The sequence below is a fragment of the Pezoporus flaviventris genome, unplaced genomic scaffold (assembly GCF_033815535.1).
Source record: "Pezoporus flaviventris isolate CSIRO_AGI_PZ_B2104156 unplaced genomic scaffold, CSIRO_AGI_Pfla_v1 ptg000015l, whole genome shotgun sequence".
In the NCBI taxonomy this organism is placed as follows: Eukaryota; Metazoa; Chordata; class Aves; order Psittaciformes; family Psittacidae; genus Pezoporus; species Pezoporus flaviventris.
This window is the reverse complement of record NW_026892563.1, coordinates 41,809,453-41,834,609: the sequence shown is the minus strand read 5'-3', so window position 1 is coordinate 41,834,609 and position 25,157 is coordinate 41,809,453. Positions and strand designations below refer to the sequence as shown.

At 37.8% G+C, this 25,157-nt stretch overlaps 1 protein-coding gene across 6 annotated transcripts in view; it reads left to right on the top strand.

Annotated features, from left to right (window-relative positions):
* The window catches only part of EPHA6 (EPH receptor A6), a 467,959-nt gene that overhangs the window by 10,468 nt on the left and 432,334 nt on the right, over positions 1 to 25,157 (top strand). For 5 of the 6 annotated variants that reach the window (XM_061454323.1, XM_061454327.1, XM_061454328.1 and 2 more), the window contains exon 2: positions 23,748 to 23,812. The exons of the other annotated variant lie outside the window; for it this stretch is intronic. In XM_061454323.1, coding sequence (XP_061310307.1) covers positions 23,748 to 23,812 — 65 coding nt within the window. The remainder of the gene's footprint in view (positions 1 to 23,747; positions 23,813 to 25,157) is intronic. 6 annotated transcript variants of the gene reach the window in all.

Sequence of the window (25,157 nt, the reverse complement as noted above, 5' to 3'; positions counted from 1 at the left end):
TGGTGAGTTTTTGTGTGTGTTTTTTCTTTTTGTATTTTTTATATTCCTGTGTATAATTGTTGTTCTCTGCTAAGAACTCTTTGATCCTATTTTAATAATTCATGGTATATCAAAACTCGGATAAAGTGAATTTGTACCACACAAATTCAGGATCGGAAACTTTCTTGCCATTCTGTGTACCTAGTCTCTCACTGGCATTCCTGAGGTCAAGGCCTCAACCTCAAAGCATAAGTCTTGGCCAGCTGGCCTATGGAGCTGTTTGGCACCCACAGACTTGGGAACTAGCTACCTTTGATGTAGGCTGTGAGCTATAGGGAATACTTCAGTTCTGGCTTTTCCTAACTTTTTAAGTGTGGGACTTGCTAATCCCAGTAGCATAAAAATGTAGTTAATACCAAATTTCCTTTCCTATTGCAATGTTTATGTTCTAAGAAGTTCACTTTTTCTCTCGTTCTTTACGTATCATTCACATGAGATGGTGGTTTATGTAGATTGATGGTGTAATCCTCTCTAAATGATCTGAATTACTTACGGCACTAGAGGTACCATCAGCCGTGGCATAATCATTAGACAGTAATGAAGGCATGTACCTTGCCAGTAGATGATGCTAAGCAGCAAAGGAATTTTGAAACTTGCAAGTAAAATTGGCTCATTTTCAGGTAACACACCAGGGTTGTCCTCTCTAGGTTGAATAAGAGCTCTAATGGTCATGACCTCCCATTCTGTGGCTCTTTTAGTTACTTCAGTTGTCCTTTCCTTTCTTCCCTTTTTTACCTTTCTTAACCTCATTCTTCTGCTAAATGGCTTCTGCCCATCAGTACCCACAATTTCCTTTTTATTTCTATTTTTTATGGTTCCATTCCTCATTTTGCTGCATTTGTTTTTCTTCCTTGTCCTTCCACTCTCTCTGGGCTCTGGGTGAGATCAGAGAATACAGATGAAGGTTTTCTGTACTTGTTGATTTGGAAGCCAGAAGATCCAAAGATAGGACCATCTTGTGCAGTCTGGCAGTCTTAATATGGAGTATGCTTAATTCCTCTATGATAACAGTATCAGCACAGTCAAATTGATACATAGACTCTGTTAAGGATGGAATTCCTTAAGCATAAGTAAGCTTTGGAAATGCCAACATTTCAAATTTCCCTAGTGAATATGTTTGGCTTGGGTAACAGCCTATAGCAGACGACATCAGTGAGCATCTATCAGGATGCTTCAAATCAGATATGCAACTGTTCCTTAAGTAAAGGTACAAAACATACTTTCCTTCCTTTCTCTCACTCTTCGAAATGTTTGAACAGTTTTTTTTTTAAATTATTTTTTGGTTGTTTTTTTGTTTGTTTTGGTGGAAGTCCACTTCAGATTTGACCTAGAACATTTTAGTTTGGGAAATGTTGAAAAGGCAAAGAATGATGTTAAAAGATGAGAGAGTTAAGTAAATTGAAGTTACACTTGTAGCCAGTTTCCCGTTTTGTTCCTTTCTCATGGCACACTTGTTGCCACAGGACATCAAGAGTTCCAGTAATGCTTAGCCTGTTCATTTTACTAGTAATAATTTTCCTTACAACTTTGTAACAAGTAGTCTTGATTTTAAGTAATGTCCTGAGGCCTCAGCATTAGTGGGTTTCCATTATATTAAAGCAGATTAGGGAATTATTTTTAATAGCTATACTCAGATATACTTGAGAGGTGCCTCAAGAAATAAAAGCTGCTTGGAATTGGTGCCACAGATGGATATTTTGAAAACAAGAAAATTAATAATAGATTGGGCTTGATTAGATGTTAACATTTAGAACTGCACATAGATAATGTTAAGACTTAGTGACAACAGGCAGTCATCTTCCTGATTTACATTTGAACCTCCATTCTCGGTTCTGGTGGATCATGGTACATAGACTTTCAAGGTTAATGAGCATATAGCTCCTCTGATTGTTCAGGCTTTCGCATGAATGGCTGAATGTTTTACAATCCACTTTGTTCTATGCGGAGGCCAATTTGTTCTGGGTTATTTTTTTTGTGTGATATGAAATTCCAAGTTGCTTGAATGTTTAGATGAATTAAAAATAATGTCTGATTTTTTTCTTACCTTCCTCTATACACTTGTTTTACTCTACCGTGATTTAAGCATAATTGCACCTGACTTGCATTCTTTTCAAGGGAGAAGAATGTGAGGGCTGTGGTCTTTAGTTATTGCATTTCTATAAATACATCCAACAGGGATCCTAACAAAGAGCATTGTTTCATCTTGTTCTGTTGTTTTTGTTAACAGTATCTAGCTGCTTATTCCTATTTCGTTTTACCTTCTGGTCAGTTTCTAAAGCAGAACAGTATTTTTACCTCCCTGCACGGGATTACCAAGTTGATCTTCTCACCCAATTGACCTTTGCAAAAATTTAAGCCTTTTCCAGTTTATAACGAAAAGTGACTGAAAAGTCCCAAGAGGCTTGTTAACCGTGCCTCTCTGCTTTTCAATTCCAATAAATATCTTTTCCTGTTCAACTAATAGTTTGGAAACTGTGTGTTGGTATTACTGCTGAAAGCCTGAAGATTCTTTGGTGTTTGCACTTGGTTTTGTATTTTTGATTTAAAGCTCACTTTTGCAGTTTGAGGGGCTCAGGTCCTTGTCAGCAAGTTTGCTGATGGCATGCAACTGAGAGGAGTCGTTGATATGCCAGAAGTTGTGTTGCCATCCAGAGGAACCTTGACAAGCTGGAGAAATGAGCTGATGGGGACCTCATGAAGTTCAGCAGAGGGAAGTGCCAAGTCCTCCACCTGAGGAGGAACAATCCAGTGTGGTATATACTAGGGACCACCCAGCTGGAAAGCAGCTTGGCTGAAAAGTACCTGGGTGAGGACACCAAGGCAAATGGTATCTTGGGCTGCATTAGGCAAAATAATATACTGTATGTCCATCTGCACACAGGGATGACTGAAGTCAGTCATCTGGAGCTGCACTCCGTTATGTAAATAAAATTAAGGACACTGTAATTCAAAGGTGCGGTGTTTGGTTTATGTAGAAGTCATAAAGGGGGAATGGGTAAAACTGGAGTAGCTGCGTTACAGAACTCAGGTCTAAGTACCAGACATTGACCAGACGATGCTGATGATGTGGAGTATGAGTGAAACTAATATCAAAGTATATCAAAGCAAAACCAAAGGCTGGGAATGGGAAAGGCAGTGGAGCAGAATTGTTAGTTTGAGGTTACTGCCATTAAGCAGAAGCTTGTTAGTTTTTTTGTTTGTTTTTTTTTTTCCATTTTTATTGTAGGATTTTTGTTTCAGAAACACTAGAACTCGGTTAAAATCAATACTGGGGTTTGGGTGAAGTGTTCTGATGCCCTGTGTAAGGAGAAGCCTTTTTGCACGTAACAGGTTTTTGTGTCTTGCTCATATTCTCAAAGTATGACCAGTTGCCACCATCTGAGCAGATAAGAATTTTTTACCTCTCCATGTCAGATGAGACTGCCAAAGCAATTTGTGAGTGGAGATTTTTTTCCGTCACTATAACACATAATATACTTTCTCATTAAGTTCTTAAGGACTGCTATTTTAGGAGAGGAAAAGGACTAAACCAAACCGAAACTGCTGTAGGCAGTTTCTTCATAATAGCCTTCACTTAAGCTTCTGCATTTGAACTTTTAACTGTGATTATGGATGCTTGAGCCTTTGACCTAAGGAATTCTTTCTTTGTTAGCTGGTGTTCTCATGTCCGAATGAGATGCGATTACACCAAATTCAGTGACTGCATTCTCCAAATGACCTGATTATTTGAGCTGCCAGAAAGTAGCTCAGGTTGAGTTCCAAGTTATTCAGCATGCACAAAAAATGACTTTGAATGTTTAGGTTTTGGCACCTTCACCACATGGAACATATGTTAAAAGTTTTTTGGTCTGGTTTAAACGAAAACTATGAAAAGAATTTAAGGAATAGTCTGGGTATGAAATGCTTGATGAATCAAGTAAAATTCTTGCTGGTGGGCTTTGTGGGGGGTAGTATTCTTTAAGCAGAGCTAAACATTTATGCAGCTGTAGGGAACATAAATATGACTATCATTGTAGTAAAGTGATACAGTTTATGGCTAAACCTAAAGTAGCAGTGGGCTGTCATTTTTTCAGATAATGAGATGGAACTACAGTTTTGATAAGGGGGAGGAACAAAAAGAGGAAGAAAGAAGAGAAAAAAGTCAGGTTCTCCTGATTCTGTTGCATGAATATTCTAATTCACAAAATTTTGGGTTTAGTTTTAGCAGGAAAAAATGATTTATGCTACAGTGTCTTCCCTAGGTGTAAGCATCCAGATCTGTAGACTCCAAGCAGGTTCTAGTGATTTTTTAAAATGACATAGTTTCAGAAGTATAATAAATTAATTCCAGCATAGGGAAGGGAAGAAATATCATCAACTTGAGTCTATTGATTCCACTTTTATTGCTCAAAACTGCTACAGTTCATAAAAAGCAGTTTTACAGGCTATTAGCCCATAATGTGGGTTATGTCCTTTGGAGACTTGTGTTCAAAGATAAATGCAGTAGTTCAGAAAGATCTATATTGTGGTTCTGGGAAAAGGGTTCAAGAATTATTTAAGTGCTTTTTACTGTGTTTCAAAAGGAAAAGGGTTGGAGGGGAGAAGTTACCAGTGGCTTCAAAGACATGGAAGGAAATTAGCAATGGGAGAGTCAGTTTGTCGTTCAGCAAATGGCTTAATTTTTTTGGAGGTGAGGAAAATATTTTACTGGAACAGAACTGTCCTTGAAAAATTGTTTTCTAATTGTTCTTGACCAAAAAAACCCAAGCATTTGTGTTAGTGGTACATGCTAAGACTGCTTACAGTGTGTCTAGAGGCTCTGTTGACTGTAACTGTAACATAGGATTGGGAAAGAGCTGCTGCCACAAGCAAATGCCCCCTGTGATGCTGTATATAAAAAAAATGATTTCTTTTCATCTTAAATCTATTTAAATGATGTTCCCTTATTGCTCCTATTGGGAAGTTGTTCTGATTTTCAGTGCTATGAAATTAAAATGCATTTATAAACTGCATCTATTAGTGCTTATTATTTATGCTTATGCTGGCAGAGTTTAAGAACATCTTTCCATTCTCCAGTTTTATCCAGCTGCACTGTTGCAGGAGGAGTGATACCTTTTCTTTTGGGTTTTGGTATGCTGTTTTCATCTCTCATTCAAGAGATTTCTGTTCACTTTCGCAGTTACAGTTACCTTTGCGTGTTCTTCATCCCGGTTTAATTCATTCTTTCTCAAGCAAAGGTGGCCAGATCCATACGCAGCTTTGCTGGTGAGGTTTTACTGGTGCTTTGTGCAATAGCAGTAATTGCATTAGAAATACCTGACACTTTCTGTGATGGTGTTTGTCTCTGTTCCCATGATGTTTGGTTAGTCCTTGGTTGGTCGGTCATCAGCTAATATGTACACACCTTACCTTTTCTGTCTGCCGTTCAACTCCCATTTTAGGAAAGAAATTCTCCTTGGCTCCCTTTGGATTGTCTAGTGATTTATATTCAGTGCCTTTCCTTCTTTGATATGAAGATATGAGGAATCATTCCTTCTCTACCCATAGCTCCCCATATAGTGTTCCAGCCTGCAACTGTGTTGGCAATGCCTCCCAAGTTCTCCCATGAAAAAATATCTCGTTAGAACTAGTCTACTTAGGCCAAGGATATTACTTAACTAAGATCCAGCCTCATGATTAACCTTCGTGCATTACGAATTGCACGGTTAAACACCGTCTGTCTTGAAAGCATGCCTTTTATGCACTTCCCCACCTGTTTTGCTCTCTGTTTAAAGCAACTAAAAACTCTTTTGCAGTTTGTTTCAGTTTCGTAACCCAGATTTATTTCTGACATTTCTACAATAAGATGTACATGCTAAGCTGGAATGTTCACTACCAGTATGGTGTTGCCACACAATAATTTAATAATATCTTAACTATAATTCCACAAATATTTCATAATTTTCATAGATTCAAAATGCTTTGCAGTTTGCATAATTCTGAAATAAGGCTGAAAGAAGTACTTTATTCTCAGACTCAAATCGAATGAAATTATCCTCAAATTCAGCTATAATTTTACCTTAATGCATTATAATTCAGATGTCAGCTTTTTCTGCCATAATTTGATTCTGCTTGGCTATTAGGATCGCTCAGTACTTGCTCTGTTTTATTGCTCTTAGATGAAATAAATTAAGCTGTATGGCAATATAAAAGATAATATTCATTGTTATAAATTTGGCATTTACACAAATGAAACATCTTAAATTCCCCCTTCATCTGTTCTAAATTAAGTACGAGATTTAAATCACTTGTTCTGATTGAGAGCAAGCACTGTGTCGTGGAAAGGAAGAGACTGTGGACAATCAGAAAAGCAGCCCGAGATTCTCATCAGGGCATTCATTATTGTTGGTAGGGAAACAACATTAAACAAGAATTGATTGCATTCATGTAGAGGGTAGAGAAACCTGCCATGAAGACAGTATTACATTAATAGTCTGAGAATGATTTTGAACAGATGGGAAAGTAAGAGTAACAAACAATATTTCAAATTGCTACGGTGTGGTGGTAGCTACCTGTTGTAACAAAAAAGGCCTTAAATCAGTGTGGGTTTACATAATACGTGTAATGAATTTGTATTCAGTTTTAGGCATGATCTCCCTTTATGGTTGCCTTTTTCAACTTGGGATGTAATTGTGTACTTAATTTTCACCCTAAAATATTTCCTTTTAACACTGATTCTCTTCATTTCATTTAATTCTCACTGTAATCTCTCTAACCCTTTTTATGGGTAGAAAGAAAATACATGCAAGTAAAAAAAACCTCTGTTCTTAGATTTAACAGTCTTAATGTTTGCTAACGTTATTGAGGATATTGTTTACTCCAGAGTAACTGTCATTACTGAAATGAAACCTTGTTTCTTGCAGACAGGCTTCTGTCGTGCCGTGTGAAATGAGCAGACAACTTCAGTTGCTGTAGTTTTAGTATGTCCTGTAAATTGCCACATTTTGAAAGACTGTGATTTAGAATTTTAGACAAATTAGGTACTGATGATATAATTTCAAATCTAGATACAATTCTGGTGGCAAGTTGTTTTAATGAAAGCAAGTTACATGAAAACATGTTAGCAGGCTGTTTCCGACTTGTACATCATTCCTTATGTGCAAATAATAAGAAACATGTTTCTTTTTAACAGCGTTCATTGTCTTCTTGTGTAGCCCAGTTATCCATTACCACTTCTCAGTGTCTTTTCTGTGTACCAGCCTCTAAATCCATGTTTTCCTACAACTTCAGTTCTGTCTTCCACTGTGATTTTTTTTTTTTTGGTTTTGCTGTTCAATGTAACACATATTCTTTCCCCCTTTTCCTCCATCAAGTCTTCCCATACGAGGTTTGACTTCTAGCCATTTCTGCCTCAGATTCCTCATTGAATCTTTGGTCCCTCTGAAGCTCTACTACAGCCTCCGAAAGACTGTATTTCCTTTTAGCCTCATCAGTTCATATTATGTTCTTGCAAAATTCCTTGTCTGACTGCTCTAGTCCACCCACTTAATCTGTTCTCTGCTCCGCAGGCATCATCCGTTTGTTGATCCTTAACCACCTTCATCAAAATCTGTTCCCACAGCATTACGTGTTCATTGGTTTTTTCCCTAACTGTAATATCCTCTCATGTGATCTTTGGGTGAAAAATATCAGTTCTTAACCAACTGGCTTTTGGTCTTAAGACTTTGTTAATCTGGGTGTCCCTCAGCCTTGCCATAAACAACTGACCTGCTGCTGCTGGTCTGCAGTGCTTCTTCCTTCTTGGTGCTTTGCTATTTGCATCTTTCACAGGTAACACTGTACTCTTTTTCTCCAGGTTTACTTCCATATTCTTTGTGGTCCCAACTAGACACTGACTGACTGCAGATGGAAATGTCACCCTTTAAAATCAGAAAGGGACCCTTTTTAGGCAAGACAAACCCATTGAGTTATCTGTTCTGCAAGCCTTGCATAACACCTGCAGTGCAGTAAGTCTGGGGGTGGGTGTACTAGGTGATTCTTCTCCTGTCTCTCTTGTTTGTGACTTTTAGGGTAGCTAGTGCTATAGAGGCAGTGCAGATCAGGGCTTCTACTCCGCAAGAGGAGCTGGAGGAGGAGGAAGCTGGTTTAGGCTCTACCCCATACCAGTAAGCAGGCATGTAACCATACTGTCGTGTATTTCTTTTTAAGGAAACTAGAATAGCAAAATGTCCCATTTTGGAAGGTTTCATTAGCAGAATTTAAAAACTTGAATTAATGGTAATTCTTTTAAGTTACTGTGCAAACCCAGTTCTCTTTAATTACATCTGGTAAAATATTCATTTAAAGTTGAACCCAGAATATTAATATGGAACTGTGTGTGTCGGGGCTTTAAAGGAGGGAGTCTGTGCGCTACAGAATTTCCTAAAGCAGGAGCATAAATTGCATTCTTCATATGTTTATCTAAGTACTTATGTATAGCAAACTTTCTTGGGAAGATGTACAGGGGCAGTAGTATTTTTTCAGCCTTGGTCTTTGTTATGTTGTTAAAAACTTTCACGCTAGATTATAGATGTATATCCTGGATACATACGTATGTAAATAGATGTGAACGTCATGAAGTTCAACAAGGCCAAGTACAAGGTCCTGCACCTGGGTTGGGGCAAGCCCCAGTATCAATACAGACTGGTGGATGATGAGATTGAGAGCAGCCCTGTGGGGAAGAACTTGGCAATACTGGTGAATGAAACATTGGATCTGAGCTAGTAATGTGTATTTGCTGCCCAGAAAGATAGCTGTTGCCCAGAGTAGTTGCGGATGCCTCATCCCTGGAAGTGTTCAGGGCTAGGTTGGATGGGACTTTGAGCAACCCGGTCTAGTGTGAGGTGTCCCTGCCCATGTCAGGGGAGTGGAACTGGATGATCTTAAGGTCCTTTCCAACCTGAACCATTCTATGATTCTGTAGTGCTGCAATTCTGTGATATACTGGGCAGACTTATGTCCTGGTTTTAGCTGGGATACAGTTAATTTTCTTCCTAGTAGCTGGTACAGTGCTGTGTTTTGATTTTAGTCTGAGAAGAATAATACTCTGGTGTTTCAGTTGTTCCTGATGAGTAGTCCTTACTTAAAATGAAGGACTTTGCAGTTTCCCATGCTCTGCCAGTGAGGAGGGGTGTAAGAAGCCATGAGGGAGCAGAGACAGGACACCTGACCCAAAATAGCCAAAGGGTATTCCATCTCACAGCATGTCATGCCCAGTATATAAACTGGGGGGAGTTACCCAGAAGGGACCCATTGCTGCTGGAGTCGGGCTGGAGCAATTGTATTGTGCATCACTTAGGTAGGGGATTTTTTGTTGTTTTATCCCCCCCCCCCCCTTCATTATTATTGTTGTTGTTACTAGTATATTTTACTTTATTTCAATTATTAAACTGTTCTTATGTCAATCTGTGGGGTTTTACCTTTTTTCAGTTCTGCTTCATATCCCACAGCAGGAAGGGAGCATGGGTGGCTGGGTGGTACTTAGTTGCCAGCTGGGATTAAACCATGGCACCTTCCCAGACAAGCTGAGCATTTTCCCTGTATTATAGTCTTCAGATAGTAGCAAAGAGTAAGTTTTAAATGATCCCCTATTTTCCCTTTAGTAGAGTAATTCATCTTTTCGGTCATTGTGCTGTTTGTCCTATTCTCACATTTTCTGGGCTCAAACATTTCAGACAGAATGTCAAAAGAGGAGAAAACCCCACAGCTTTTGAAAGAAAAAAATGGTATAAATCAAATTTTAATTTGGCTATTGCCTGTGTGATAATCATTCAAATATCCCAGTTCCTGTATTCTGCAGTAACAGTGTGAATGTAGTATTATATAGGCTATATTTGGCATTGCCTTCAAAGCCCCTTGGCAGCACTCCAGTGATCCTCGGTGACATTCCTCTTGCATCACTGGGCTGTGTAACAGGCACTTAAGTCTGAAGTAGCCTTTCAAAGTGGTGCTTTGAAGTAAATAAGTCACAGAGAGTGCTACTGCAATTCCAGCAGTAGCGATGCAGTGCTCTACCTGCCAAATCATTGAGCCCAAGACTGTTCATTTCAGGGCAGTGGAAGTCTCACAAATGCATTCCACCTTCATGCGTGTTACACATGACAACCCCTTGTTACCAAGAAGTCTGTTTTTAGTCATATCGGTTTTTACTTTACGCTGTTTTAGAAGGAAGGGTTTTTTGGTTAATTATCTTTAAAATAGTATTAGTACTATGCTGTTAGGTTCCAACTTCTTTTTTTTCTTCTGCTGGCATTTAAAGAGCTGTGGACTAGGAAGAAATAGATTAAAAAAGTTCCCTGCATCATATCCCAATCACCTCTTGCACTCTAGAAAATCTGCAAAAGAACCCCTGAAATAATATGGAAAAAGTAATCTTTTTCCTGTCTCTTCTTGACGTGAAATCAGAAGAAAAGTTTCTATTCATTTAGCTTATCATATAGTCACAGAAGGAAAAAAAACAGGACAACTGTATACTGTTGAATGTTAGACCGGTTATTCAGCAGACCAGGCACAACAGTTTGCTGCGTGCATGATGGCATTCTCAGATCCATTTTATGCTCTTCAGTTATCTTTGAAATTTAATCTCCATGTATGTGCATTAGAAGTATGTAGCATTCAAAGCTCAGTCTGCCTGTAGTAGAGGTGAGTACTCCATGATGTCCAATCTTTTAAAGCAATTTGATCTTTGGTTAGATAGTCAAAACTTCTTTCCTGTCAAGTAAATGACAGGATGTTGTATATTTAGCTGTTGAGAATGTTGAAAGTATTGCAAACCCGATTATTTTGTAGAAACAATTGAGCCTTCATGCTGATGTTCCACTGTAAGTAAAGAGACCAAGATTTTCAAAGCTACCCATTATTAGCATGTACTTTAGCTTGACAACCTGACCTAACACCTGTAAAATGCTCATGCTGTGAAAGCTTGGTGCTTGACACCATAAATTATAAATGATGACCCTGTGGAAGAAGTGACAGACTGATGCAGTGAAAGAGAGAGTTACAAAGCTGAAAACCATTAAACTGGCTGGCTGTGTGGATGTTTAATCAAAGAAGATAAGAAACATTTTATCATTGTGAATATAAACCTAGGATATCTCTGGGAATATATGTCGGGAGTGGAACAGCTCTTCTTCTAGTAAGTTGCATTTATTTTGGTATATCTTTTGAGGCTCTGCATTAAAGAAAGGATGACATTCAAGGTAGGCAAACGTTAACCTCATGTTTTCTGAGTTGCCTTTTTTGCCCCTTCCTGGATAATTCTTTTCATATGAGTTCTGCTAAACTCTTTTTCTGTACATCATGGTCATTTTTAGACTACAGCAGTGCAGCCAACTGTATTAAATATTTAACTTCTAAAGTAGATAACTTATCAGGCAAATGAGATGCAACTTCAGGAAGCAAAGGAGAAAAAACTATCATTTTGACTGAGAGCATTGACACCTTTGAAAGTCATGACTGCTTCCGCTTTGATATGTGTACAGCTTGTGGCTATACTGATGACTTGCCTTAACTGCTGACAGATAAAATCATCATTAATCACATCGCCTTTAACAAGCAGGAAAAATACAAATGTAGGTTTGATAGCCCTCTCTTATGGTCTGTATGTCACATGCTTTCTTAGGTCATTAGCAAGATCAGGGAGCATATCTTTTCATTGGGGTGTGAAATATTGACTTCATCCTGCTTATATGGCATTGGCATAGATCTGCAATGCATAATAATATGTCCTGTCACTTTTGGAGGCTCATTTATATGACTTGTGGATAAATTCTGAGTGGTGGTTCAGATGGGGATTGAACAGCTATGCTTTTCCACCCTCTGTACCACTTCATACAGACATTGTTAGCGTTATGGTTAGTTTGGGAAAGCAGGGTCGTTGGGATGTTCCATTTGTGGGCTATATGAGCTTTTTGCTTTCTGTATTTTAGCTTTTCTGACTACAAAATAGGAATGGCCCTGTTTCATTTTATGATGTAAAAATACAGGTTGAATGTAAGTAAACTCTTATTTAGCTGCCTAGAGTTAGGAGGTTATGCTGAGCTACAGAAGCAGTAGAAAATGGGAATGGTTTTGAGATTACAGAGGGTAGGTTTATATTAGCTATTAGGAAGAAGTTCTGTACTGTGAGGGTGGTGAGACACTGGCACAGGGTGCCCAGGGAAGCTATGGCTGCCCCATCCCTGGCAGTGCTCAAGGCCAGGTTGGATAGGGCTTTGAGCAATCTGGTCTGGTGGATTTGCCTGAATGTCAGAGTTTCAGACTCCTGATTCTTGCTCTCAGCCAGTCAGAAGCAGAGTGCTCTGTAGCTCTGACTGCATCTGTGAGAATGCCCTCAAGGGCCCTTCCAAAAAGCCTGAACTGGTCCCTTGCCTCAGTTCTTGAGCTAGAGCTCAAACAGCTCTTTTACGGGGCTGTGTTGCCAGTCAAGCACGAACTCTTCAGTTGCTTCAGCCTTTGTACTTCTAACATCTGTCTATGCTGTTCCTCAGAGTCACCAAACAGCTAATTTTTCATTATGGTTATTAAGTAACTACTTGAGTAAGCAGTGGCCATCTGTCTTCCCAGTCCCCATTTTGTCACTTTGTCAGCTGTTCTCTTCAAAACTTCTTTCTATAAAGGAACTGTTGTGGAAAAGTCTGTATTGATTCTGGTTCTCACTCCACTTGGAAAGAAACAGATGACTAGGTTGAAAGGTGCTTTTGTATCAACCTTCCCAGTTACACTTGGGGAGAAGGCAACAAGCCTGCAATACTGTTTCACATTTACTAATGGAGAGGCTATGTCTTTGGATCAGTGCAGTGCAAGAAGGAACTGGATGCCTCCGGTGGGTTGAACTCCTCTTGAACTCCTATGGGAAGTTTCTATCCCTCTTGAAGAGGGAGGTTAACAGAGAAGCAGAGAACATTAAATCATCATGATGTCCCTGCATATGGCAGGGAGGTTGGAACTAGATGATCTTAAGGTCCTTTCCGGCCTAACTATTCTATGGTTCCACAACCGAAGTTCCAATCTAATAGGATTGACTTCAGCACAGAAGTAATGTGTACTTTACCAGTGCAAAGGAAGATAAATCCGCTTGTCTGAATTTCACTTGTTTCTAATTTTCCTAATGTACATAGATTAATAAACAGAGCTAACAAAACTGCCAGGTAGTCATGTTCATTTAGAAAAGCCTGCCCAATAGTCTGCCGTTGACATGAACGTGTTGGTGAATTGAATATCAATTAGCTTTTTTAAGTTGGAATGAAATTAATACATAGGGCAGCTGGGATCCTATCATAATTTTGTGACTTCTGTTTTTATCAGGGCTATCTCTTGACCTTCTTGTATCTCACACATGAAACCAAAAGGTTAGGAAAATAGTGCAGCTATGTGACATAAACAAGCTCTGGTGCTATTTTCTGGACCTGCAAACAACATTAATTTATCTCGCTTCATTTTAACAGCAATCCCTGCCGAAAAGGAGTATGTTAGAAATGAAAGCTGAGTCAGTAGTTAAGAACACACTGTTTCCCTGGTACCAAATGCTCAGATTTTCCCATCTTATTCTTTGTGAGAAGTCCATTATAGCAGTCTGCTTCTACCTAACAGGACTTATTCTTCAGTTCTGTGTTCACTGCCTCTCCTGTAGGGCTGGTATTGCATTGCTAGCCCCTTCTGATGCATTACAAATATAGGAATTCGTCCCTTCTGGATGATCTATGGATTTGAGAGCCTCCTCCTGTCTTGCTTCCCTGTTTGGAAGTGCATTGTTCAATTAAATGATTTTAAAATCACTTTGACACTGCTCTCAGGGAAAAGTCTGTGTTACAGGCTAGGAGAGGTAGGATATTACCTGTTCATCCTCAGTTCCACAGTTACCTGAGGAAAGCTTGGCAGTTCATCTGTTTCTGAAGTAAACACATTTCTTTTAGATGTGAATATGCTTTTTTTACTTCAGGAATTGTATTTTTTCTTAAGCTTGTGAATAAGACTCCCACTGGAGAAGCAAGCATTAATGTTAGATGTCAATCTACATGTTATTTATAGATGTCTTAAGGCAAACCAGCATGCCAAGTGGTAGAATATGCAGTTAAGATTTAACTGGGTGAAATTTGTAATTGTGGATATTATCCCAGAAAGATTTTGGTGCAGAGATTGTCATCTATTTATGTACTGACAGACAGATTTTCTACATGCTGGGTTTGTTTGGTGCTACTGAATGTATTTGGGTTGATTTCCAAGGCTCTGCCTGGTATTGATGAAATGAAGCATGGAACCTGCCTTACTGGGGAAGGCCATACCTTTCACTGACTGGTGTCACATGCCTGTGACTCATAAATTGTTTAATTTCTCCTCTTTCTTTGTAATATTTGTAGTTTGAAAACAGGAATTCAAGTTGTGTGGTAAGACGGCACAGTGATGTGTGAAAGAAAGTGGTATCCTAGTAGAATAACCATTGAAAGATTTCTGTCCGTCTTAAGTTGCTTTAGAGAGACGTTTACCAGGATAGTGGTCATATATGCATGTGCAGAAAAACCATTAAAGCATGGACTGATGCATCGGTGTGGAGAATCTCTAGTTGCACTCCTGTTGGAGGTCATCACGCAGGCAATCTTTTTCTCAGTTATGTTGTAAAACAGCAGAAAAGGTTATTTCTCTTTCCTGTGTTCATGTGTTTGTTGCTTCTTTTACACCAGAGAAATAAGTTTTTCAGAAGATATTTTGCACAGGAAGCTGCCACAGACATTTCATACGTTGGTTTAAATAATTGTGAAGGCCAAATAGTATCTATTTTAATTGTACTGACACTACTTCAGGAGTGAAGTCTGCCTATTACATGTCGTCTAGACAGAAAAAAACCCCTTCATTTAAATGAAAGCATCTAGGCATAAATGACCATTTTTCATAACTGATCAGTTCTGCTTTGTTTCTTTGTTGCTTTATTTGTTTGTTTGGGATTTTTTGTTAAGTATTTTAACACTATTCTAATGCTATTAAATGCTTAATGTTATTAAAGCCAGGCAATAAAAATAATGGAAATAAACCCAGAATATAATATTTCACTACTGTTTTTTTTTTTGGTTTGGGATTGTTTCATGAAAATAAGTCTGTTTCAGGTTTTTTTTATCTTACTATGTCTTAAGCTTCAAGTTTGTAAAACAGATGCTTAAATTTGTCCAATATTTCAAATATTTTCTGATCCTGAAATAAAAAGAATAAGTATCAACAATGTTACTTAAAGTACAGGAGTGGTAGATATGGGTACGTTCAATGGACTGTGTATAGGTTATAAATGTAAATTATAATAATTGCTTATCAGAGCATTTTGATAGGTGTTCATAGCATTGAGATTGCTTATTTTACAATAAAGTGACATTAGGAAGGAAATAAATATGCTCTTGTTCAAATGAGAAATGTTTGCGCTTGGATACTTGAAACGCTGAAGTTAACTTAGTTTGTCAGCCTTTAAGTGACAGATAGGCACAGACTTACCACTTCTCTTAAATCCTGCTGCCAGAAACATAAGTGTTAACAATACTAAAGCCACAGTAAATGCAGTAGGTAACTAGCTGGCTATTTGTTCTAATTATGTTTTTTTTTTATCATTGAAATGATACGTAACAACTGGTGTCCATTGTTCACTGATAGTGAAAGCCTGAAAGGGCAGACTTTTATGACTATCTGTCAAAGTTGAGAATGAGAATTTTAACATTTATTTTTAGATAAAGAAGGTTTAGACATGAAGTAGACAATTCACGAAGTCTTAAAAGATGCTGGTAGATGACAAATACTTTAATCTTTTTGTGCTGTAGAAGTCATAAAATGAATTAAGCCTACTTGCAGAGTTGTGAGTGTCAAGTATTGCTGGGTTTAACTCGGATTACCTTTTTTGTTTTTAAATCCTCTGGAGGTGCTGAAACACATGTTAGGTTCTTTGTTTAGAATGTGAGGGTTTTTTTTTCGTTCTACCAAGACTACATGCCTTGTTACTTGGAAATAATTGTAAAATTGCATTCTTGTTAGGAAATATAAATTGAGTGGATGTTCATATAACTCCTTCTTGCACAGATATAATTATATATGGTGTTCATGACTTGTTCTTCTCAAACAATGTGACGATACAGGCAGGGATCAGTTAGCATGAGCAATGAATATAAAAATACAGTTGGTTTGTGAAGCTAGTGGCTTATTTCTTCCTTCTACCTTCATAGACTCTGATTGCTGAAAAGTATGTGGAGCTGAATATACAAATATTTGGCAAATGAATTGCAAACAGAAAGGAGCGCATAAGCTTGAAAAAGTGATATGTCCTATCCACTTAATTCTTCACGTGAAATATCATATTGTTCCAAGGTTCCATTAGTTTCTCCTTTCATTTTCACTACCTTGAGGGGTTTGACAGTATATGGAATAATGGTACCAAAGATACAGTTGGAATCAGTTGCTTCTGCCTCCATCAGTTCTGTCAGTAGGTTCAAGGTTTACTCTGCATTTTAAATAATTACATAAACTAGATCTTTCAGTGTGGTGTCTTTATGATTTTAGGTAGCAAGACCAGCATTTGGTTTACTTGCTTATTTACATGGTACAGTTGAATAAAAATATACATTTAATAATCCAAATTCAGTAAAGTCTTCCACCAAAGCAGCACAAGAAGATAATAAATCACAGCTTCATCTAGATTTTTCTGTTTAACCCTTTAATGCAGTGAAGTTACTCTGTTGTGTCTGATGGCTCTGCAATGGTTGGCGATGCTGATAATAATAGAGAGTAAAGGGATTCATGTTGATTTTTCAAGTGAGAATGGAAGAAAGGCAATGTGAAAAAGAATAATGTAAAACTGAAGTTTTTGGTATGGAAATATTGGCTTGCATTCTAGTGAGAGATGGAGCAGTAGGATTACAGCAGCCTTCCACTCTCAGGAGAACATTATGTTTGGACGTAAGGTACGGAAAGGATAATTATATTGGCTCTGAAATAGCAGGAGCACTATGAAAGTATAGGAAAGCATAAAATGATACAGCAAAGAGCATAAATTTTAATTTAATTTAAAAAATGATCTTGCTAAGAAATAGGCAGCAAGGTTCTGTAGGGAAAAAGGTTGAATAAAAGAGGTGGGTAGTGGCATTTTATGTAAAAAGAACCACTGTTTGTTTTAATCTTGTTAGCTCAGAGCCACAGGACTTGAAATTATATCTATCCAGGTGGTAGTAGGGAACAGTAAGACTGAAACAGATAAGTGAATCAAATTAGGAACTAGGGTAAGTTGTCCCTTAAGCATCTGTATGCAATGCATGGAAAGAAAAATTGCACTGTGGGGGGAATTAGTTTTTGAAGGTCCTCACTGGAGACCTCATGTAACTCAGAGTACAACGCCACCGAGTTAAAAGACGGGCGGTTATCTAACATAAAACATAAAGCAGCCAGTCTAATAATGTTGCAAACTCTTAGGGCTGAGAAGGTGAATTTATCAGGAGTGAGATGTTGCATTTTGTACATGAAAAGTTATTCTGTTCTCATTCATTAGAGTTGAATTTTAATCACATGTTTGCATGAGTGAAAATGAAACAGTGGAAAGTGGAAGTATGTCTTTCAAATTCTTGATTGGGAAGTCATTGGTCAATAAAAAAAGGCCAGTTTTAGACAACAGTTCAACCTACATGAAATACGTTAGGTAAATAGGTGTTACATTAGGTAATGTGAAAGCAGAAACTAGAAGTACGAGCACTTGTAATAATTAATGAAAAGAGAGGATGTATGTGGAAATAAATGCACATTAGAACATAGGAAGTATAGAAAATTGTAAATAGGAAGTGAATATATTAGGTAAAAGCCCAAGTGTCACAACACTCAGGATAATGGGAATTTCTCTGTTCTATTATAGATAAAAATGTTCATGTGAATGGTATTAAACTGTTTTAGAAAGATGCAGAAAATAAGATGTTCAGACTTGAGAAAATTAGAAATCAGTGATTTACTTGCATAACATGAAGAATATGAAAAACTCCCCATCTGGTGTAAGTAGTTCTCTTCCAAGAGTCCTGAAAGAATTGGCTGAGGAGATCTCTGGGCTACTGATGGCAAATTTAATGAGTTTTGGGACTTTGGGAATTCAAGAATATTGGAAGAGCGTAGGTGTTAGAGTACTGGTTTGAAAAGGGAAGCACCATTAACCAGGTAACTAGATTTTTGTAAAAATCACTGTATTGAAGAGGATTGGAGAATTCATTTACCTCCTTTGCCCCAAGGCAACATGAGATTTTGTAGAAACCAGGTCTGACAGTGTTTACGGTGTCTTAAAAGCCTCCCATAGAGGAGATTCCCTAGCTTCCCAATTAGTCACAGCTATCCCTCTTCTTTACACCTGTAGGGGTAGTAAGGATTTTCCTGAAGTCTAACATAAAACTCTTACAAATGCTGAAGAGAGAGGAAGGATTACTTTATATTTTGCTGGCTATAATCCTGTTTATCTCAGTCAAACAGCATTGGTGATACTTTGTTTACTGTATGATTTGCTATGACTCCTATACACTTTCCCAGCAGAATTGCTATCTAGACAGGTGCTCCTCGTGCTTTATTACTGCATCTCATTAATCTTGCCTAAACCAGATAGCTGTTGCATGCAAAATAATAGAAATTATGGGAAAGGATTCAACTGGCACTTATTTAATGAATGCCAGTTCCTTTGTTTTATGGAAAACAAACCTAGTAAAAAAATCCCAAGCATTTAAATAGTTTTTGCCAGTTGCTTACATGTTAATTGCCAAAGGGCACTTGCATATTTCTCTCTTCTTTCTGTCCTCCTCAGGCAGACAAGGCACAGAGGTAATATGTTTAGATTTTTTATAGTATGATAAAATACCACAAAGTGATATTTAACTTCTGACAGCTAAAAGCTTACCAAATTTTTTAGTAAATGACTTTAAAAAAAACCTGAGGTCTGAGAAACCTCAAAGTAGTTTTCAGTGACTGTCAAATCACAGAATTTGAGGTTCAAAATCCTAAATCCTAACCGGTCAGCATTTTTCATTGGTAACATGGAAATAAATATCAAATCAATAGCTGACGAAAGACAAGTAAAGAAAGAAAGATGGTGTGTAGACAGGGAACAGCCTTTATCACTTTGTAAAGGTCAGCTCTTAGAAGTACAACTTGTTTTAATATAAACAAATGGCTCTTTGTACATTCAAGAACAAAAATGCGACCCAGACTGAAAAAGAACAGTGAAAAGGAGTGATTCTGTAAAGGACAGTGAACTTGGTAGACTTAACAGCCTGGGAGTGCAGTGCTGCAGTCAAAAACAGGCTAATGTGACCTCAGGTATATGAAGAGGATATAAAAATAGGCAGAATTCTTTATCTTAACATATATGTTTGGAAGGAATTATTTCAGAATAGTGCAGGTGATCCTATTTTTCTGCAGCTCCTGGAGTCACTAGTGTTGCCTTCAGAACTTAATGGTTGGTTGTCATTTTGTTTTCCTTGCGAATCTTTGGCTTGCCCACCATAGCTGTAACTGTGGAATGTATTAGTCCGCAACGAGCAGGAGATCAAGCTGGGTGATCTCGTGGCCTATTCTGATGCTGGACTATGATTCCGTACGATTGGCCACAATCCTTTATTCATTTAAATGTTAGGTCAGCCTGCCCGAAGACGTGGAAAGAAAGAAAAGAAACTGGGGAAATGAATGCTTGGGAAGCTTTGTCCTTGGTTGTGCAGACAAGATTGGAGAGCTCATTGTCAGAACAGTGTTTTGGAATTAGAATTAAAATTCCACACTGCCCTTGGAGTTCTGCTCATCATAATTTTAAATAAAACAGTTCTCTCAGGACCAGGCAAAACCTCTGAAAAGATTAATTTCAGTTGTAAAGTCTAATAACAGCAGTGTAAGGTATGTCCAGAAAAAAAAGGAAACTGGAGCTCAGTATGTCATAATGAGTTATAATAATGAAATCTCTATTAAAGTATGTACTGGAAAACAAAGATAAACACTTAAATTCTAAGTATGAGCAGGACACTTAATATGTCTGCAGCTGTATGCTTGATTTCATATATTATTGTTGGGCAAGTTACAGTATTCTTAACTCAGTTGTTTAAGGAAGGACATGAAAGTGCTAAATCTAAGTTCCAGCTATCGAAAAAGAGTATTTTAAAGGATCTTTGAGTTAATTTTGAATTGTGGCGTGACTCTGTAGTGGCAGACCTACACCATTTCACTCTTGTTCACTCTGCAAGTTTTATACTCTGTTGTCTCAGAAAAGAATGGCTGCTGCAAGTGGAGATTGGGTATCAAAAATGTCAGTAACGTTGCTTAGTTGCAACCTATTTATTTACAGCTTTTTTTTTCCCCCATGTCAGTTCCAGACACATACTTTTGCTTATGCTGGCAGCTAATGTCTGTGATGGTCATAGTGCATGAAGTCTAATGGAGGAGGAATGGGACTTTTTATGGCATATAAAAGAGTAACTAAGTAAATGGAGGGACAAGGGTCATTCCTGGTTCCATTAACATTTTAGGGAATTTTCTCATTTTAAGCATCATACATGTAGCATCCATTATCTGTTTTTAGCCTCTTTGCAATGGCAAAACACTCCATCCCTGGCAGTGTTCAAGGCCAGGCCGGGCAGAGCCTTGGGTGACATAGTCTAGGGTGAGGTATCCCTGCTCATAGCAGGGGTGTTGGAACTAGATGATCTTAAGGTCCTTTCCTATCTATTCTGTGATTCTATGAATTGCCAGTTCTCTTGAAACTTCTACTGGTTTGCACTCAGAAGAGAAGCATTCACTCCTGTTTGTAGTTTCAGATGTATCCATGTGGGCATTCTTCTTAGTCTGGGTTTCTTTGTCAGAAAAATGTTTTTGCCAAGGAGCTGTGAGTTGGAAGCTTCTTGGCAGTGTGAATTTGTCTGCCATCAGGTCTGTGCTGCTGGGGATAGACTGCTTCTTAATTACCTCATTTAAAGATAGCTTGGGTATCTCTGTCCCACGCTGAAGTCTATCATGTAGATATTTCCGAATCACTGAAGTGTATGCAGATCTTATTACTTTATTCGTGTCCTCATTTGTATAGCCAGCCCTGATGACTTTACCACTTTACTGGGGTTTGTATTTCTGTGCTATAATGTTTACTTGATCTGCCAGTATTTGCATATTTTTGATTGATAATAATTTCATGTCTTTTAATGCAAGTACTGTTGGAAAAACAGTGTTAACTTTTATGATTTTCATTTCTGAGTCTGAAGGTGGTAGCATTCTATGCAGGTGATAGCATCCTAATTCTGATTAATAGTGTGGTGGGTTGAATTCTCAGGTTTGAAGTTCTTACAGATTTTGTGGCTATAAGCAAGCATATGTAAGCATACCAGAGGCTTGGTACGTAAAATGCATCAAAAATCGTATTTTAAGAAAACCAAGTAATTTGGTAAATGTATATCCCCCCATGGCAGGGGAGCTGGAACTGGACGATCTTTACGGTCCCTTCCAGCCCAATCCATCCTATGATTTTATGGTTGTGGTTCAACTAAATTTAAACTTAGCATGCTTTCAGTGATGGATTTACTCTAGCTCTTAATTTTTAATGTATAGCTTTGAGCTTTGAAGTAGTACTTGATTAATTTGGGCAAGGAATTAATTAATTCAAGCTCCGCTGAAGAAGTGAGTTATTTTTCCTTGCTGTATTCTGGGGCCCGTTCCGTGGAAGTATTGTTTTTGACTACCTGGACAATGTTTATTAAATCATGGCCCTGCTGCCAGAAAAGTTTTAAGGAATTCAAGTATCAGAATAGCATAAGTACTACTGCATAAGTAGCAAGGTATAACCTTAGCTGAAAACCGAGTATATTTACAAGGAGTCTGCTGGCTAGAGAGAGGTGGGGAGGAGAGATGGAGAGAATAAATCAAACTCCTAAGAGGAACTGAAATATTCTCAGAAACGAGCTGAGCATTTGGCCTTCTCTATGAGAAGGGGATAGCTGAACCCAGCAGCTTCATTCTTTTGGAGGTGACAGGTCCCTGGTACATTGTAACTTGAAGGTTTACCCAGGTAACTTCTGCATCACGGGCCAAATAGGAAGATGCTCTTTTGACTCTTCAACAAGTGTATGGTAGCCTGGTGCAAGTAAAAAACACTGTAGAAGCTGTAAATCTCAGCTTTTTAAGTAAGCAGAAGGCAGCAATGGTCTCAGTGGAAATAGTGATTTCTTTTTTTTTTATTTCTTAAAGTAAAACAGAGCTTGTAAAAAAAAAAGTTTATCTTCGTGATTCACAAAGCTTCATAAACTGGTGCAGGGGTGACGAAGCGGAGAGCAGAATGCTGCCCTTTATTCAATATCCTTTTTAAAATGTCATTACTTTCTTCAAATAAATCATTAAACTTTTATTTGGTGAATGTTGAGCTTGTTACCTGACTGTGAATTTGCTGATAAGACTGTTTCAGTTTCAGGTTAAAAGTCAACATACAGTTAAATATAGAGGAACTCCAGTTGTCACTAATACGAAAGACAAAGGAAGATGCTAGGTCTGGTTTCCTCTAATAAGCTGGCAAGCTCATATGGTTCCCATGCCAAGGTGCCTTTTCCACAAGGCAAAAACCCATGACCTGGCTTCTGCTATTGCTGCTGTACTGCTTTACAGGAACACATGATAGATAACTGTACACTGATGGTTTAGACAGGTAAGAGGTGGAAGATAGTGCACAACAGCATAACCCCCCTCTCAAACACATGGGTAGTAGTGTCATGTTCCAAACTAATAGGTTCATTTTTCTCCATCATTTAACCATCCAAGGAAGAACTAGAATTTGTGGGCTGTAAGGAGGAGCTCAGCGTTCAAAACATACCCACTTGATAGTTAAAATAAATTGCCCTATACAATACTTAATTTTATGTTTAAAACCTAAATTTACAGTTCTTAGAGGGTCAGATGAAACAATTCCATTAGAGGGCAGTAGTACACGTAGGTACAATGTCTCATGTATTAAATACTTACTTTGCAGTTAGCTTTCTTAGCACTATGAGCTGCAATTTTTGCAATATTAGTGAAAGTGAAAAATGAAGCTAATGTAATTTAGCATACTAAGTGCAGAAATACTTTGTAGTATACAAGCACAATAATGCACATCCTTTTTAACTTGTATTAAAAAAACAGAATTAATGTGACAGAAGTGATGTAAAATATACGTAGCTGCTTTCAGCATTGTGATATTCCAGCTAAAATACCAACTCTAAAGTTCTTAGTCTTTCTGTTTTCTTTCTGAATTATACAATTTGTATCTTGTATAACTTTATTTCTGATAAGTTTATGGTTTCTTTTAAAACATCTTACTTTTGAAACTGTTTTTCTTTAATTTATATGCTGTAATGTTCAAGTCCATGTGTAAATCTAGATTTCTGGGCAAGCGGTTGCAGAAATGGGCATACCTGTTCAGGCACCTTTTAATGATTAAGCATCATTAATGTACTGTGATTTTGCAGCGATTTCTTGCAAACGATTTAGGGGGTTTTAGGACTTACATCTTCTGAGATATTTGATAATGAAATGTATGCCATGAAAACCTCAATGTTTGGATTCTGGTTTTATTTATACTCTTGACATTTTATTTGCTTTAATAGCTTTAAGCAGACATACTTGGCTAATGTGGCTAATTCAGTTCATAACCTGTTTAATACTTGATGTTGCATATGTCTAACTAGCCAATACCACAAACGTACCATTTCTTTTTCCATTTTCAGTTGTGTTACTTGACACTACAGCTGTCTTTGGAGAACTAGGATGGAAAACATTTCCTTTAAATGGGGTAAGTCACCATTTTGGTTTTATTGTCTGGATTTTGGCATTCTGACGCTCTGGAAGTGAATGGCTATTATACCTGGGTGGATGTTCTTGCAATCAGAATGATTTTAGTTCTCATGACTGGAGCAGCCTGTGCTGTAAGTAGGAATAACAGATGCGAAAATAATGTGAGTACACATTGTTATGCCCTTTTCTTGCTTTTCTGAGTGTTAAGAATATGTCTTTAAATCTGTTACACATCATAAAGTTCCATGTTAAAAATTTCTATGCTAAAGGAATGCTAGGACTACATTTTTTTGTGAAATAAAAAGAGAAATAATTTTTGATATTGTAACTTGAAATAAAACTGTAATAATTCAAGTGAGTATTAGGACAGACTTTAGCATCTGATAAAATGGTGTCAGGTTGGCTAAATCAGAAGAACATTGTGAATTTGTTAATATTATTAAATCAGTTTAAATATTTATAGAATAGTTTTGTGGGGCTTTTATTTCCTGCACTGACCGTTCTAGTTTGAAGTTCGCTCTTCTAGTTTAGTGTCTTACATGGGTTCACTGTACTGTAACTAAAGGTTGCCAGGAGGCACTTACTTGACATTGTGTACAGGGCCCCAGAGTGTTAGTGGTGTCTGCTGTACTTGGAGATGGCTTGGCAGGTGAGGCACAGGTGGAGAAGAGGAGCATTTTCACTCTCTGAATTTCAGCCATCAGTGCTTTGCCAGTGGCTACACTGACAAAACCCATCTTCTCTTTCCACCCAGGTAATGCACCTAACAGAATTTCAGAGGCATCTGTAGCTTCACTTTATAAGTGAGATACAATATGCTGGAGCATTTAACACCTATTGTGTCGGCTTCTATGTTCTGATGTGACTGTGATTATCACTTCTGTTTATATTAGCTGGCATTGTCTCTAAATTCCTGTGTATCAGGCATACAATTATTTGGTTCTCTGAAATGAGCTCAGAAAATACTGTTTTTCTGAGTGAAAAATCCTGTGTATTTTTAGTTATTTTATTTCTTGTGATCTGTTCCAGAAGGAAGTAGGAACTGTCTATCCTCAGAGCCTTAATAATCCATTTCCATAAAATGTCGTCTGTGTTTTTGCCCTCAGGGATTTCAAGCAATGTGGCATTTCATAATCTCAGCCTATTTTCAACTTTATGGATTACTCTTTTTCAGAGTTTTCCAGTTCTTTATGTTCCTAGATGAAATCTCAGTGTGTCACGGGTACTCCTATGTTTTATATTTGGTATGCAGGCTCATGCAGTCTGAGTTATAATTCTGAAGTCTTATTTCCTTCCAAAATTCTAGATAAAGCGAATACTGTCATATACCATGATGAGAAATG